Source organism: Canis lupus, chromosome 24 (assembly GCF_011100685.1).
Source record: "Canis lupus familiaris isolate Mischka breed German Shepherd chromosome 24, alternate assembly UU_Cfam_GSD_1.0, whole genome shotgun sequence".
In the NCBI taxonomy this organism is placed as follows: domain Eukaryota; kingdom Metazoa; phylum Chordata; class Mammalia; order Carnivora; family Canidae; genus Canis; species Canis lupus.
Genome location: NC_049245.1, coordinates 22713441 through 22731845, shown reverse-complemented (window position 1 = coordinate 22731845; position 18405 = coordinate 22713441). Strand labels below are relative to the sequence as shown.

Sequence of the window (18405 nt, the reverse complement as noted above, 5' to 3'; positions counted from 1 at the left end):
AGTACAATGAAAGTTGCTGGCCAGCGGATCGCCAAGATAGGCCATGCAAGTACTAAGTGTAAGAACACATAAGATGCTTTTTATATGATGGCTATATGGGTATATGATTACTTTCTGAAAACTCACCAAGCTGAACCCTTTCGGTTTGTGTGCTTTTCTTTATGTATAACTCAACAAGCAAGTTTATTTTTGAAAAGAAAAATGAGTGTGCCTCCTCAGATATAGGATTTGCAAAAATATACACAGGCAAATGATTTTGGGTGCGTGAGTGGGTGGAGAGACAGTTGATGGATAAATGGACAGACTATTGAATGGACAATTGGAAAGACTCACATCCTGTTTGAGCAAAGAAAGTAGCTGTGTTCTGAAACCCTACCCCACAAGATATAATGTTTATGCCAGCTTATGTTCTAACAGGGACAGGGGCATGATGGGCCATGTGGCATGGCTGAGCTTCAGCAGGACCCATACCAATGGTGTCACCGGAGAGTTTCCAAGCCTTGACGTCACAATCGTGGCCAGCACTGATAATCAGCTGGAAGCTATCCACATACAGGATGTCTGCCACACTATCCAAATGGCCCTTCCAGGCATTCAGAAGCTTGGGGGGAACCAGGGAAATGGTCTGGCCAGCCATGACCTACAGGGGACAGCACAGGAGAACTACTTACACCAAGACACAGGTTCATCAGAGGGCACCCAGGACTGGAGGCAGCAGAGCCTTCTGGAAGGTTCTAGTTCTAGACATGTTCCCACATTAACTTAAGTAAGTCCTGGCACTTCTCTGGCACTCACTGGCTCCTTTGGTATAATCATTTTTTAAAAAGCATTTGTTTATTGCTATGTTGTTTACCAACTGCATCTATACAGATTATTCCATTTGAACATCATAACAACCTTATGGGATGTGTATGAGTCTCACCATTTCACAGACAAGAAAAGTGAGCCCAAAGCCACATAGCTAGAAAGTGGTGAGGCTAGGACAAGAACCAGGTCTTCTTCTAAAGTTATTCAGCTGGGCACTGGGAATAGAACAGGGTGAGCAAGGGAGTGATAGATCACATTACACTATGAAAGGATGAACTCTACTTAACTGGAAAATGAGTAAAAATAACCAGGACTATTTTAAATAAAACAGTATTGAAAGGAGTTGTATTTTACCATACTCAAGTATGTTAAGAAACAATATAACAACTTTAAACAGAGCAATGGGAGATAATAGAAAAAAAGCTTGGAAACCAACAGACATTTATATAAAAAACATTGGTATGTAAGAGTGGCAGGAAAACCTGTGGTAATAGAGAGATGACTCATAAACAGTGCTGGAATATCTGATAAACTATCAAGAGAAACTTAAATCATTGTTGTGTTTCTTAAAAATAAAGAAACACTAGGGTGCCTGGCTGGCTCATTTGGCAGAACATGTGACTCTTGATTTCAGGGTCTGGAGTTCGAGCCCCATGTTGGGCATGGAGCCTCCTTTGTTTAATCTTATTTATTTATTTATTATTTATTTATTTATTATTTATTTATTTATTTATTTATTTATTTATTGGAGTTCAATTTGCTAACATATACCATAACACCCAGTGCTCATCCCATCAAGTGCCCCCCTCAGTGCCTGTCACCCAGTCACCCACACCCCCCGCCCACCTCCCTTTCCACCACCCCTTGTTCATTTCCCAGAGTTAGAAGTCTCTCATGTTCTGTCTCCCTCTCTGGTATTTCCCACTCATTTTCTCTCCTTTCCCCTTTATTCCCTTTCACTATTTTTTATATTCCCCAAATGAATGAGACCATATAATTTTTGTCCTTCTCTGATTGACTTATTTCATTCAGCATAATACCCTCCAGTATAAAAAAAAATTTTACTTAAAAAAAAAACAACTAAAGAAACACTAAAAGGGTCAAAGAATTCTTTTTAACGAAATGTAAAACATCTAAAAGAAAATGTGAATGAACATTTAGCTTACCTCTTAATAAGAAAGTGAGAGAAATGGGAAATACCACAATGGGAAGAAAAATTGACACAAAATAAAGTTGCAATTTCAAAATAGTCATAAATAAAATTAAAAGGCAAATGACCTGTTGGGGGGCAATATCGGCAATACATATGATAATTTAATATTTTAAATATGTTTTAAAGTGATCATACATTACTTACAAAAGATAGTTATGACAAAAGAAAAATAGGCAGAGTACATGAAGAGATCATTCACAAAACTATACATGGCCAATAAAATAAGATGTCAACATCACTAATAAGCAAAGATATCTTCATTAAAATCAAAGGAAATAATTTGCATCTAAAAATCAGCCAAAAGTTTTTTTTCACTTCAAATATTTATCTATTTAATGCCTTCTATAAGCAAGGCATTCTATCAACCCCAGGAACCCCCACTCAGATGAATACTGCTAATAATAAATATTTTATCCTGGCAAGGATAAAGCAAAATATTAGAAGTGCAAAACTCTATAAGCTTCCTGGAGTGCAGTTTTGCAGTATACATTAAAGGCCTTGGAAAGATTTATATTGTTTTACATACTATTTCCATGAGACAAGTTACCAGACATGCAGATAAAGAACTACAAACAACAACAACAAAAAGATTTGTAGGGGAAAAAAGTGCTCTATCATTTTTACAGCTTTTAAACACAGCTTTATTGCAATATAAGTCACATACAATTTACCCACTTACAGTGCTCACTTCAGTGGTTTTTCGTATATTCATAGAGTTTGCAACCACCACCATGATCAATTTTACACGATTTCATCACCCCACAGTTGGTGTAAATGGTATCAGACAATATGCGGTCTTTTGTGACTGGCTTCTTTCACTTAGCATGTTTTCAAGGTATATCATGTTGTAGCCTGTATCAGTACTTCATTACTTTATTCCATTCATCCATTGTGAACATGTGGTAGTTTTCACTTCTTGGCTATTCCAATGAATGCTGCTATAAGCATCTGTATATAAGATTTTGTGTGGACATATCTTCATTTCTCTTGGTTGTATGTTTAGAGGTGAAATTGCTGGGTCATGCGGTAACTCTACGTTTAACTTTAACTGTTAAACTGTTTTCCAAAGCGGCTGTAGCACCGTGTCCTTACCAGCAATGTACGAGAGTTCCAATTTACCCACATCTTAGCCAACATTTATTATCTACAAACATTCTAATGAGTTCACACTCATGGGATCTCATTATGGTTTTGATATGAATTTCCCTAATGGCTAGTGATGTTCAGCATCTTTTCATATACTTATTGGGATTTGCATATCTTCTTGAAGAAATGTCTATGTAGATCCTTTGCCCGTTTTTTTTTTTTTTAAGATTTATTTATTTATTCATTCAGAGAGAGCGAGAAAGAGGCACAGGCAGAGGGAGAAGCAGGCCCCATGCCGGAAGCCCGATGCGGGACTCCATCCCGGGTCTCCAGGATCACACCTCAGGCTGCAGGCGGCACTAAACCGCTGCGCCACCGGGGCTGCCCCTTTTGCCCATTTTTAATTGGGTTATTTGTCTTTTTATGGTCGATGTGTAAGAATTCTTTGAATAGTCTGGATACTAGTCCCCTATCACACATATGATTTGCAAATGTTTTCTCCCATTCTATATGTCATCTTTTCCCTTTCTTAATGGAATCTTTTGCAGGCTGAAAGTTTTTAAATTTGACAAAATTCAATTTATTTGTTCCTTTTGTTGCTTGTGGTTTTGGTGTCATACTTAAGAAATACTGCCTAACTCAGAGTCATGCAAATTTCTCCCTATGCTTCCTTCTAAGAGTTTTATAATTTTAACTCTTCCATTTAGGTCCATGACCACTGAAGTTAATTTTTGTGTATGCTATAAGATATGTTTTTCTCTGTGTTATATGTTCATTCTTTTGATGTGGATATTCAGTTTTCCCAGCATCATTTGTTTAAAAGGACTATTCTTCCCTTCATTTGATTTGGCACCTTTATCAAAAATCAATTGACCAGAAATGTGAGAGTTATTTTTCCACTCCTAATTGTATTTCATTGACCTAACAACAGTGTTTTGAAGTTTTCACAGTACAAATTTTACATGACTTTTGTAAATTCATTCCTAAATAATTTTTTGATGCTATTGTAAGCTGGATGCCTTTTATTTCATTTTCTTGCCAAATTCACCTTCCAGTAAAACATTAGTAATAGTGGCAAGGGCAGACATCCTTGTCTTGTTCCTGATCTTAGGAGGAAAGAGTTTAATCTTTCATCATTAAGTATGATAGTAGCTGTTTTTTGCAGGTGGAATTTGGCAAGTTGAGAAAGTTTCCTTTTACTCCTTGTTTTTTTTTTTTTTAAGATTTTATTTATTTATTCACGAGAGACACACACACAGAGAGAGGGAGGCACAGACCCACACAGGCAGAGGGATAAGCAGACTCCACGCAGGGAGCCCGACGCGGGACTCGATCCCCGGTCACACCCCGGGCTGAAGGCGGCACTAAACCACTAAGCCACTGGGGCTGCCCCCTTCTACTCCTTGTTAATTGAATGTTTTTATCAGGAAAGGATGTTGGATTTTGTCAAGTGCTATTTCTGCATCTATCAAGATGATTGTGTCTTTTATTCTTTATTCATGTAATAAAATGTGTTACATTAATTGATTTGGGGTATTAAATCAACCTTGCATTCTTGGGAAGTCTCACTTGGTCAAGATGTGTAATCCTTTTCATATGTTGCTGGATTCAATTTGCTAGTATTTTATTGATGATATTTGCATCTATATTAATAAGAGATGTAGTTTTATTTTCTTGTGATGTCCTTGTCTTGTTAGAGAATCAAGATAATATTGGCCTCTTGGAAAACTCTGGCAAGACTTCTTAAAGAATTGACAATGATTCCGCTTTAATTACTTGGTAGAATTCACCAATACAACCATCTGTACCTGGGCTTTTCTTTGTGGAAAGTTTTATTACTAATTCAATCTCTTTATAGACAATATTCAAATTTTCAATTTCTTTAGATTTTCTATTTCTCTTTGAGCGCACTCTGGTAGTTCATATCTTTCTAAGAATTAATCCATTTTCTGACAACTTTTTTGCTAATAAAAAATTTAAAACTGTTCTAATGTCCGACAATAAGTTAAATAAATGATTGTACCTCTCTAAAGTGAAATATGACTTAACCATTAGAAAGTCTGATTTTAAGAATGTTTGATAATTCTAGAAGAATTATCTAGAATTAGATAGGATTAGAATTAGATTCTAGAATCTAGAATTAACTAGAAGAAATTCTAGTTACATACAATATAATCCAAATATGTTTAAAATATATTCTAACATGGTCAGGAGCACAAGTTCTTGAGTTTACTTGGGTTTACTCCCAGGTCCAGCACTGACAGTCATGTGAACTTACCCAGGTCTTCAGTTTTATCTTCCTTATCTGAAAAGTAACAACTCCCTCACAGAGCTATTATGGAGAGTCAGTGAGAGAATACATGAAAGTACTTATCACAATTCTTGAGACACAGTAAGCAATAAATAAATGACACTTCTTGCTGTTACTAAAATGATTGCATTAATATTACAGATGCCTCATATATTGAACCTATGAGTGACTGGTTGCCAACAGATTTGAATGCAGTGAAATTTCCTTCTTACTAAAACCAGACCAGACATAATATCTTTGTGCAGAGATTCAAAAGGCACATAAGACTGTAAGATGGCTTTCAAAACTGCAAACACATACAACTCTCTGACCTAGAAATCTCACTTCCAGGAGTTTATCCTTCAGACATATTTTTCACGCATATGAAATAACATGCACTACTCACTTTCATTTAAGAACAAAAGATTGAAAACAACCTCAGTTTCCCTTCAAAGGGAATTATATAATTAATATATCCTATGGCTTATTACACAGCTATAGAGAATAGTGTAATCATATGCAAAGATTTCCAAGATACATTATGGAATAAGAAAAGCAAGATGAGTACCAGTGCATATGACCTGCTACCATTACATAAAAATAAGGAGGAAAGGACTTTCTGCACTTCTGTTTGCATAAATAAATACTGGAGGAATAACAAAAAATCAATAGAAGTGAAACAAGAACTATTTTGGGGGGTCGGGCAGAAGCAAGAGTAAGTGTTCTCACTATAAGCCTTTTTGCATCTCCTGAGTTTTAAAATCTTCATCGATATATAATATACATACAGAAAAATGCCAGAGTAAATTTTTACAAACTGAACACAACTGCATGACCAGACCCAGATTATGCAACAGAGCATCGTCAGTCCACAAAGCCCCCCACCTGACTCCTTCCAGCTACTCCATGCCCCACACAAAAATAATCATTTCTAATAGGGTACGTCTGTTTTATCTGTTTTTTGTATTTTATATAGATGGAACTATAAAACTTACAATATGTCTTCTGTCTTCTTTCACTTATATTGTTCAAATAATAACCCACTTTGTAATAAGTTGCAAATAATTCATTTCTAATGCTGGATATTGTTCCATACAGTATGTACAGTGCAATTTATTTTTTCAGTTTCCACTGATGGGCATGTGGGTTGTTGCAAATGTAGAGTTATTACAAATGGTAATTCTATCAAATGTTCTTATTCATTATCTTTCAGAGCAGAGGCTTCTCTTAGGTATAAACCTAAAAGTGGAATTGATGGATCATAGTGTAGACATATATTCAGGTCTAGCAGTTACTGCCCAACAGTTCCCCAAAAGGATTATGCCAATCTACATTCCTGCCAGCAGTGGAAATTCCAGTTGATCCTTGCCAACATTTGGTATTGCCTATGTTTTTAGTCTTAGTCATTCTGGTGGGTGTGTAGTGGTATCACACTATGGTCTTAATTTGCATTTTCCTGATAACCAAGGAAAAGGTGCTCGACTTCATTCGTTATTAGGGAAATATTAAGTGATTTTTGGACTACGTAAATATATTACCTACTCAACAAAATATATATGTATTTTCATTATTTTTTAAAGGATTTTATTTTTTAAGTAATCTCTACACCTAATGTGAGGCTCAAACTCACCACCCTGAGATCAAGAGTCACATGCTGTACTGACTAAGCCAGCCAGGTATCCCAAATATTTTCTTTATTTTAAAAAGAATTCATGACCTCAGGACCCTCATTGGAAAAATTAAAGCCCACGGAAGGGGTGGCTAGGGATACATGGCTACATGTGTGTGTGTATTCACGTGGGTATATTTGGTGTGTGTATACTTGTGTTTTACTGGTTAATGGTGACTTCTGGCTAAAAGCTTTTCTACATCAACCAGACTACCTTGAACAGGAAACATGAAAGACTCAGAACCTCAGGGAGAGAACCTTGGCCCCAGCTCAATAGTGTGGCTCCAATTCCCCTGGTAATCTTCCTACCTCCTTCTCCTTCAAGGGGATGTAGTGTGGCAGGTTGATCTGGACCTGCTCAGGAATTAAGAATTGGAACTTGTTTGTCCCTCTGGGTTGAAGTGGTGTCTTGTCGGTGAACATGCAATAATCCTCGATGTCCCAAATCTAGGCATAAAGTGGGGGTTAGTGGCCCAACGCCCCATGACCCCAACACCAACTCACACTGTGGGCCCCTCCCACTCTATTTCTCTTCACTCTGAGGTGTGAACATTCACACCTCTGAAATACCCAGATGCTCAGGGTCAGAAGGGGCCCTGGGCATCTCCTAGGCCAGACCCCTTTGTGGGCATGCAGAGAGGATATGACAAGACACTCTAGCCTCACGTCTCACCACGACGCATGAAGTCAGCTCCTGAGACACCTAATTGCAGAGATGCACAGCTGGGGGTGAGGGGTTGCAGGAAGAGAACAATTTTGCAGGGGACCCACTGGGAGAGGCTTGTTGGAGGGCCCTTTGGAGCCATGTCCTCACTCATTTCCTGGGCTCACCAGAGCAGAAGATGACTTCTACTGTCCACTGTTGTATGAATGAAACCAGTACCCAGGGAAGTAGGGACTAGGCTGGCGCCACATGCAGCAAAGATGTGGCCACAGTTTGGCTGGTGCCAGCCCCTCAATCTCAAACCAGTTCTTCCTCACCTTGATGTGCCCTTTACAATCTCCTGTGACAAGGATCAAGTCTTTCTCATCCGTGGCCATGGCACCCACACCCACATCCCCCTGGTTTTTGAAGTCCACAGGGAACTTCCCCAACAGGCCTCCGCTCCCGTGGATGGACCAGGCATAGATGTAGCCATCGATGCAGCTGCTCAGCAGGGCAGCTATGTGTGGCAGGCGAGGCCTGGTCTGCAGGAAGATTATCTGTGGGAAAGAAGCAGGCCCACTCAGCAGTGCTGTGAGCTGGGACTCGCCCTGGCCACTGTCATGTGGTGCCGAGGGCCCTGGGTAGGTCACCACCCCCTCCCAGTTCCGCACTTTCCTAGATGCCCGGTGAGAATGCTGACCATCTACCACTCTTCCTTCCTAGCTGAAACCAAGGAATGCTCTGGTGCACTATGAGCTTCATGAGCACAAGGATTTGTGTCTTTTTTTGTTCATTATTTTATCCTCAGTAACTGTAATGGCGCCTGACATGTGGTACATGATCAGTGAATGTTTATTGAAAAAAGACATACAAGGGGTACCTGGGTGGCTTAGTTGGTTAAGTGGCCTCATGATATTGGCTCAGGTCATGATCTCAGGATCTTGAGATTGAGCTCTGAGTCAGGCTCCATGATCAGCGGGGAATCCACTTGAGGCTCTCCCCTTCTGCCCCATTCCTGCTATGTCAGAAATTACAGTGTGGTTTGGGGTGCCTGGGTGGTGCAGCGGGCTAAGCAACCAATTCTTGGTTTTGGCTCAGGTTGTGATCTCACAGTGTCATAATCTCAATGTTGTAAAATCAAGACCCACTTTGGGCTCTGTGCTCAGCAAGGAGTCTGCTTCAGACTCTCTCTGTTCCTCTCTCCCTGCTTGCTCGTTCTCTCCTAAACAAATAAAGCTTAAAAAAATTACAGTGTGGTGGCTTATGTGTTCCAAAACACTTCACCTACAACAAAAACTCTTGATTATCCCTCTATCATCATACATGTCCAAAACAAAATTAACCTGCTTCCTGTTGGCCCAGGTGCCAGGGCCACAGAACCAGGAGTCTCTAAACCAAAGACAAAGGGCAGGCATTTCCCCACTTTATGCAAGTATACTTGCATGCAGTGCAAAATGTGGATAGCACAGACAGATGAGAAGAAATTAAAATCATCCACAGAATCCCAATACCCAGAAATAATCTCCATGAAGATTTTAATGCATTGTCTATAAAGACTTTTATCACTTTAAAATTATGAAATACACAGAAGGGGAAGTAAGTGAGAGGATAGGGTAACTAGGTGAAGGGCACTAAGGAGGGCACAAGATGAGATGAGCACTGGGTGTTATATGTTGGCAAACTGAATTTAAATAAAAAATTTTTTAAATTATGAAATATACATGCAAGAATAGACAAAAATACTCATGGAAGAAGAGAGATCCCAGAAACAGATTATAGAAGACTCTAATACTATATAAGAATGATAGACTCTCAAGTCAGTGGAGAAAAGAGAAACTACGCCATAAATGGCATTTGAAAAACTGGCTATTAATTTAGAAAAAAATTTTTGGATTCATACATCACGCCATACACAAAACTACTCAGATGGGACAGAAAGATGACTCAATAGAGACACAATTATAAATGTCCAGGAGAGGGGGTACCTGGGTGGCTCAGTGGTTGAGCATCTGCCTCTTGGCTCAGGCATGATCTCAGGACCCTGGGATAAAGTCCCATATCGGGCTCCCCGCAGGGAGCCTGCTTCTCCCTCTGCCTATGTCTGCTTCTCTGTGTCTCTCATGAGTAAATAAATAAAATCTTTTTAAAAGTATCCAGGAGAGGGACGCCTGGGTGGCTCAGCGGTTAAGCGTCTGCCTTCTGGCTCAGGGCGTGATGCTGGAGTCCTGGGGATCGAGTCCCACATCGGGCTCCCCGCGTGGAGCCTGCTTCTCCCTCTGCCTATGTCTCTGTTTCTCTGTGTGTGTGTGTCTCTCATGAATAAATAAATAAAATCTTTTTTTAAAAAAAGTATCCAGGAGAAAATATAACAAACTTTTCTGTGATCTTGAGATAAACAATGACTTTTTCTAGTGTCACAAAGGAAAATAATAAAGAAAGCTAGATAAAAACTAAAACCTCAGTGTGATAGCACAAAGGCAGATGAGGTAAAAGTATCTGCAAATATACAACAGGCAAAAAAAATATATATATATATATATACACACACACACACACACACACACACACAACAAGCAAAGGATTCATTTCCAAAGCATTTAAGGAGCTCTAGGAAATTAATGTGAAAAACAACGGACAAAGGATATGAGTGAATGTTTAATTTATTGAAAAAATACAAACGTCTAGGGGCACCTGGGTGGCTCAGTTGGTTAAATGTCCGACTCTTGATTTCGGCTCAGGTTATGATCTCAGGGTCATGGGATCAAGCCCCGGGGTGGGTTCTGTGCTCGGCATGGAGTCTGCTTAAAACTCTCTTGGGACGCCTGGGTGGCTCAGCGGTTGGGCATCTGCCTTCAGCCCAGGGCGTGATCCTGGAGACCCAGGATCAAGTCCCACATCGGGCTCCCTGCATGGATCCTGCTTCTCCCTCTGTCTGTCTCTGCCTCTGTGTGTGTGTGTGTGTGTCTCATGAATAAATAAATAAAATCTTTAAAAAAAAAAAAACCACTCTCTCTCTCTGCCTCCCCTTTTGCCCCTGCCCCCCACACTCATGCACATGCCCACACTCTCTGAAAGAAGGAAGGAAGGAAGGAAGGAAGGAAGGAAGGAAGGAAGGAAGGAAGGAAGGAAGGAAGAAAGAAAGAAAGAAAAGATAAATGTCTAACAAACATATAGAAAGCTCAGTATTACAAATAAAGAGATATTTTTTAGAAAAATTTCTACCTACCAGACTGGCAGAAATTAAGAAAAGGCTAGTATCCATTACTGACTTAGTGTAAGGACAAAGGTAGATGCACACACTATTGGAGGGAGGGCAGTTCATCACGGCCTTCTTAGAGACCAAATTGGCTTCATCCATCAAAATATAAATTGTGCTCATTTGGTGATCCATCAATCCCACTTCTGGAAAATCTAGCATAACTGCATAGACAAATCTATGAGGATCTCAGTTGCACCATTGTTTATAATAGCAAAAAACTAAGAACAAGTTAAATGTCTATCATTTGGGCATTCATTAAATAAGTCATGGCAAATCCAAAGAAAAGTACTGAAGCCGGGGGTAGGCTGCCAGTGAAGTTCATAAAGCTTAAGGCAAAACTCAAGCTCAAGTTCAAAGCCCTTCCAAGGGAGGGATTAGCAACATGTGATGACTGTTATAATTGTCAGCTATAAGTTTTAGAATTGTCATTTCTTTTCTCATTCTAAATAAATTTTCACCTTTGTATCGAGTTTTTTATTCATAATTTTGTGTTATTTTTCATAAGGTATGCCTACCAAGTTATGCAAGTTTTAGGTTCAAAAAAGCAAAGATTGGCCCTCTGTATAAAGCCATTAATAAGAATGGAGTAGATAGATTTATAAGTACAGAGAGGAAAAGTTGTCCGCTCTACACTGCTAGGTTTAAAAAATAAAAAAGCAAATAGCTGGATTGTAGTCTCAAATGTTCTCAATCTTGTTTAAAAACCAAAACCACAGGCAGCCCGGGTGGCTCAGAGGTTTAGCGCTGCCTTTGGCCCTGGGGTGTGATCCTGGAGACCAGGGATCGAGTCCCGCGTCGGGCTGCCTGCATGGAGCCTGCTTCTCCCTCTGCCTGTGTCTGTGCCTCTCTATCTCTCTGTGTCTCTCATGAATAAGTAAATAAAATCTTAAAAAAAAAAAACCCATACACACCTGTGTGTATATATAGCAAATAAGCATATAAAAATAAATCTCAAACAGGCACACTTAATTTTTTATTGTAATCATTATTTATCATTTTTATTTTTATTTTTTTAAATATTTATTTATTTATGATAGACATAAAGAGAGAGAGAGAGAGAGAGGCAGAGACACAGGAGGAGGGAGAGGCAGGCTCCATGCCGGGAGCCCGACGTGGGACTCCATCCCGGGACTCCAGGATCGCGCCCTGGGCCAAAGGCAGGCGCTAAACTGCTGAGCCACCCAGGGATCCCCTATTTATCATTTTTAAAGATAATTTTGGGGATCCCTGGGTGGCACAGCGGTTTGGCGCCTGCCTTTGGCCCAGGGCGCGATCCTGGAGACCCGGGATCGAATCCCACGTCGGGCTCCCAGTGCATGGAGCCTGCTTCTCCCTCTGCCTGTGTCTCTGCCTCTCTCTCTCTCTCTCTCTCTCTATCATAAATAAATAAAAATTTTAAAAAAAAGATAATTTTGTCATAAGGTGACTCCAGATCATTAAGTATTCTCATAAAATGTGATTCCTCATACCAACACAGGATTCACCAAAATGATGTGCCACCAAGATCTCCCATTTCTGAATTGGGGAAAGTTGAGGCTTCCTTCCCAATCCTTCCTGCACCACCCCTGGGACAGCTTGAACAGGCAGACTGAAGGTACATGATGGCCAGAGACTGCTGCAGGCTCAGAGAGGGCCATGGGTCTGCAGGAGGACATAGTCAGGGCTGTGGCCAGTGTCTGGAGTGGACACAGTAGGATGCCCTGCCCTGGGCAGGACTGAGCAGGATCCGTGGGGTTGGAAGGCAGGTAAGCAACACTATTCTTTTTGTGCTCTGCACGTGGCCCCGGAGACTTTGAAGAGAGTCTCCTGCCCAATTTGGAAAGAGCTTCTGGATTGAGGTTGGTGTTCCAGCCTCACCCATCCCAGGGGTCCCAGACAGCTCTCAATAGCAGGGCAACTAAAGGTCTACCTGGGACCCCTGCAGAAGAAGCTCAAGCTACACCTGGGCTGGGCTTCATGCCTCTAGGAGGGGTTTGCTACTCCCCACCCATCTCGTCCCTCACTGCAAAGGAGAGGGTCAAGGACTGGGCCTTTATCTACAGACCATAAGAGACACAGCTGCACCTGGATCTATGTCCTTATCTCCCTCCAAGGGCCAGACAGAAATGGTTGCAGGAAGCCTGCCAGGTAAAACTCCCCATTTTACCCCGTCCACCTGACTTTCATCCACTAGGGAAAGGCTTGGACCAAGCGGGACCCTCTCCAGGGCACCATCCTGAGACATTCCACTCTGTCTGCCACCCAATTCCCCAGAGGGAAAGGACTTTGCTGTTTCAGAAACAGTGGAGGTACAAGACAGAGCACTTAGAAGCCAGGAAGCAAGGTCAACATCAGATGTGGACCAGCCTTGCACAGGACATGTGCACACACACAAACCACAGTGCCTGAAATTTCACCAATAGACATTCAGCCCTTTGCATGCAATCTCCAAAGATTCTTGTCAAGGTTCATGACACAAATCATATTACACACAGATTGGGGCACTAGGTGGCTCAGTGGTTGAGCATCTGCCTTTGGCTCAGGGTGTAATCCTGGGGTCCTGGGATCAAGTCCCACATCAGGCTTACCATGGGGAGCCTGCTTCTCCCTCTGCCTATGTCTCTGCCTCTCTCTCTCTCTCTCTGTGTCTCTCATGAATAAATAAATAAAATCTTTAGAAATATGTATATTACACACAGATCACCAGTCCAGATAAAAAGCCCAAGGAATTCCCAATGGTAGCAGGACAAAGAGTCAAGGACACAGACTTTGAAAACCAACAGATCTGGAATCAGGCCTTGGCTCAATTATTTTCTGACAATGAGAATCTTGCACAAGTCACTTCACCTCATTGAGCCCCAGTCTCTATCTATAAAATGGGAATAGTAATAATACGTACCCACCAGGGCTGTTTGAGAAAGAAAAATAATTCATGTAAATGTTTAAGCTATAAAGGATCCAATGTTGCTATAAAGGCAGAGCCTATAAATCTACCCCTCTAGCAGAAACAGTGGGCCAGCCTGGACAGGTCAGGCATAGCATATACCAAAATGCCATGTAGCTAGTAAAAGAGAGGCCAGGGCTCCACAGATACTGCAGGAAGAGATGTCATGAGGTGTCGATGAAAAAGAGCAACCTGCAGAGTAGCGTATAAATAAGAGGATACTATTTGGCTAAAAAATATTTATAGGAACACATATATTTTCATATATGTATGTACTTGTGTATGCACAGAAAGGCATCTATGAGGATACCACATGCCTTAAAACTAGTTACCCCTGGAGATTGAGGAAGAAGGCAAGTCATTCTTTTATTTTATACACTCCTGTAAGGCTTGAAGTTTTCAGTTTTAATGAAGGACATGTACCATATTCTAATTAGAGAGAGAGAGAGAAGTGCTCTTTATTGAACATTTCAAATAAGCTCTCCTGTGAGGCCTTTGCACCCGCTGCTCCCTCTGCCTGCTTCACCATCCTTCCAAATAACTAGAGCTTCAAACTCTGAAAATGCCACCTCCTCTGTGAAGCCCTCCCTGACCACCCTATGCAAACAGCCACACCTCTCCATCTCCCTTGCCATCCTCCCTACTCTAGCCTCAGTTTTCTGGATCTCCACTGTATTTACTCACCCATGACCTACCGTTTATTTTACTTGCTGGTTAATTGTCTCACCCCAACTAGAAGTCAGCTCCATGAGGGCACAGGTTTTTGTTTCTTTTATTCCCTGCTGCCACCCCCAGAGCCTGGCATGTGGTAAACACTCAATGAATAACTGTCTGTGCCCTGATGGGACTAGGTCACAGCCAAAGGTCAGACTTTGAGTCATCTACTTTGGTCAGACTCAGAGGCTGAAAGGGATAGGATCTTTTGAGCAATTGTTTCCAGGAATCCATCCTTTCAGTGCACTTACAAAAGTGCACAGAAGCATATATACAAGGACATTCAATGCAGAGCTGCTCATCAAAGTTAATTGGAATTAACCTACATGTCTATCAAGAGAAGGCTGGCTTAATCGTTTGTGACACATTCAAACTACGGGCACTCTGCAATTATTACAAAGAATAAGACAAGTTAACAAAAGAATAAGATGAATCTAAATTACTGATATGAAAACATCTCCATGCCACATAGTTAAATTTCTAAAAAGTACATGGTAGGACATAACTATAATTTCATATCACTGGTCTAAAAATAAAAAGGATAAAGGCAAACCCAGTTCACCAATCCACTAGAAGTGACTGTGGCTGCTACTGTTTTATTGGGTGGGGTGGGGTGAATGAGACATGTTTAGGACCTTTATATTTTGCTTTATACACATTTCTTTTATTTTCTTTTTTTTAACCAACTAGTGTTACTACTTTGAAATTTTTTTTTCTTTTAAGGCTTTTTTTTTTTTTAAGTAATCTCTACATCTCATGTGAGACTCGAACTAACAACCCGAGATCAAAAATTGCATGCTCTACCAACTGAGCCAGGCAGGCACCCCAAGGCAGTTTCTAAAAGAGACAGAAGTACGTTCAGAATCTGGAGGACAGACAGTCCAACCACTCACAGCTCTCCACTCCACCACTGCAGGACCCAGCTCTGCAGGGCACTGCTCCCCTATTCCTAGGTCCCCAGTGTCCTAGAGCTGGGAAAGGGGGCAGTCCTGCCACACCCTGACACAACTATGATGTGTATTTTCACTAGGCCCCTGGTAGGGACTTAGGGAACCCAAGTAGTCTCTGAATTACTGTTATCTTTGTGGATAAAAACTAGAAGGGACCTTAGTGATGACTTCATCTAGTGGTGACAACACAGTGTGGGGCACCCAGGGTCAGTGAGGGGAAAGGTGCAAGAGGGAGAACAGAGATGACCCAATCCCTACTCACATGCTGTACAAAACACCCTACTAGAGCTCAGAAGGGCATTTTAATAGTGGGTTCTGGCAATGCTGTTTCTCCTACTTCCCAGTCCAGCCCACCAACCAGAAGTGGACTCTTGACAGCCCTCCATGCACACCCAAGGAGCTTCCCCACACCCCCACCACAGCAGCCCTCAAGCCAGAATCCTGAATGGTACCTTCACCTCCACTACGCCTCTCCAGGTCCTGGGGAGAATCAGGCTGGCCCCCTAGGCTTGTCGGCCCTGCCCTTCCCAGCCCAACCCGACTGTTCATGCCCAGCTCACAGACCAGACCCTGCCTACACGTGGCTCACCTTCTCCACCGATGTGTTGGATTGCAGTAGTATCTTCTTCTGGAATTCCCCTCTTTTCCTTTGAGCGTCTCTGATGATGGACTGTTTGCCATGGGGCATTCTTAACAGCTTGGGGCTTTGTGAACTGACATGTTTCTGGAAAGAAAAATGGGCCTCCCAGATCATCATGGTGAGGGAGTGTCTCCCTACCCTGTGGGGGAACAGAGACCAGAGGCAGATGCTGGAAGTACAGCCAGCCCAGCCCTCCTCAGTAGATCCACTGCCCTGCAAAAGGCCCAGCCAAGTATGTAAAGGATTCTGCAGTAAAGACACTCCAGCGCTGGGGAGTCTCCATTTTAAGTAACCAGAAGCTTCCATTCTCAGGGTAGAGACTTGAGTTTGCCTTTAGAGTACACCCCCACCCCAGCCTTGTCCTGGAAGAGACCGCTGGTCAAAGGAGAGGGTTAGGGTTGCTCTAGAAGATGTTAGTGCAGTGGTGCAGCCCCGATACTCCAGAGGTGCTCCGAGCATCCTGTAGTAGTGTAGTGTGAGCACCTTAGAGTAGAACCTGCTGGAGCAGGCCACGTGGGCTCCAGGTCTACTCTGCCTACTCCTGACAAGTGTCATGTGTTGGTGGAAGGGTGTGGGGGGCAGGGGAGGGAACTCTCTTTCAAACCTCAGTTTCCAGGAATGGGAATCAGGCTTCAAGGGCTGAAGCAGTCTGATGGGCTCCCCTGGCCCCACACAAGAGATATTGTACTCACTGCAGAAGCCAAATCCCCCTCTCTCCCTACCCCCTCACAATGGGATCATCAGTCAAGGCTGCCCCAGCATTAATCCTGGGGCAGAGATGAGAGGTCAGAGGGAAAGGGAAGTAGTTTGCCTCTACTTGGGCCTCAGACCCCTGAAGCCTGGTTTCCAGAGAGATGAGGCTCAGCGGCAGAAGTAGGCAGGCCCCAGTGGCTCATCTGCGCCAAGTCACACCTGCTGGGAGACTGAAAAAGTAGCCCCAGCAACTAGCCTATGGTTGATTCCAGGTTCTTTGGGTGGTCTGCCCTCCAGGTCTGGCCCCTGAGCTTGTAAATACTGCAGTCTGGTACTGGCCATGCTCTAAGAAAGGAGCATGCCCAGGCTTGAGGCAGCAGAGTGGGGTGCATATGGTGAATCTAACCAGGGAGGTGGCCTGCCTCACTGCAAGGCTCAAAGCAAGTTGATGAACCCTCCATCAACTGCTCCATATAAGGACACAAACACACAATAGGCACACAGGTAGCTAGCAAATGAGGGTAGTCACCTGCCTCACCTCCGCTCCCACCTGCGGGGGCATGGGCTTTTCTGGCTCCTTGTCTCTGGGGCGCTTCATCACTGGGGGAGCTGACATCAGGTTCCGTTGCAGGTTGGCATTGGCTACAGCCCTGGCTCTGGGGCCCAGGGGCTGCGTTGATGGTTTGTACGCCCACTCCTTATGTTTCACACAAAGCTTGCTGGACTGGAGGCTCTCAGCCAGGGAGTTGTCCACTTCTTGGATCTATGCCAGGGAGACAACCACCCCTGTGACACTGTAATGTCCCAGAGAGAAATGCAGGGCCTCCTCAGCCCAGTAAGGGCCCTCCAGGTGCCCCAGGGCTTGCTCCCTAGAAACCGAGTACCCTTACAGTCATCAAACAGGAGCTCATAACCCTGTCCCGGGGCCAACCATGAATGCCCTGAGTACCCACAGGCAGATACTATTCTCATGAGGGACTAGGTCTCTCCATCTGTAAAATGGACAATGGTTTCCAAATATTTGTGAGGTCATTTTTAATCTTAAGGGAAGTTCCGAAGTATAAAATAGGTAAAAAGCCCAACTACTCTAGGGGAAGCTGCTACAGTAGCCTCTGAGCATCTCTCCCCAACATGTTTGGAAAGTCACTGGATGAGGTGACCCTGAAGGCCCCTTCCAGCTTTCATCTGCAAAGATAGCATAATTCAGAGATAGTGTGGGTTTCCTAGATCCCTCCCATGAGCTCAGTGAGCCCGGATTAACAGTATGAGTAAGATAGGAACCGCCTTCAAGGAGAGACAGAGGAACACGACCAGCAGCACAGCCTCTGCAGTCAGATTGCCTGGGTCTGGACCTATCACTTCTTAGCTGTGCAACCTCAGGCAAGATGCTTAACCTCCCTGTGCCTCAGTTTCCTTGTCTGTCAAACAAGAATAATTATAGAAACTAGCACCCAACTATCTAGCTTCCAACTGCCTCCAAAGTCATCACGTGCCCTCCCCTTCCCAGGAATGCTT

General features: G+C 42.7%; 1 protein-coding gene across 13 annotated transcripts in view; it reads right to left on the bottom strand.

The window, feature by feature from the left end:
- EFCAB8 (EF-hand calcium binding domain 8) overlaps positions 1–18405 on the bottom strand; it is a 69906-nt gene that overhangs the window by 10281 nt on the left and 41220 nt on the right. For 9 of the 13 annotated variants that reach the window (XM_038571984.1, XM_038571990.1, XM_038571989.1 and 6 more), the window contains 5 exons: positions 17420–17653; positions 16147–16281; positions 8047–8268; positions 7375–7512; positions 472–640 (listed from right to left, as the gene is read on the bottom strand). In XM_038571984.1, the coding sequence (XP_038427912.1) occupies positions 472–640; positions 7375–7512; positions 8047–8268; positions 16147–16281; positions 17420–17653 (898 nt within the window). Of the gene's footprint in view, positions 1–471; positions 641–7374; positions 7513–8046; positions 8269–16146; positions 16337–17419; positions 17654–18405 lie in introns of all 13 variants that reach the window. The other 4 variants (XM_038571985.1, XM_038571986.1, XM_038571992.1 and 1 more) reach the window with 4 other exon arrangements.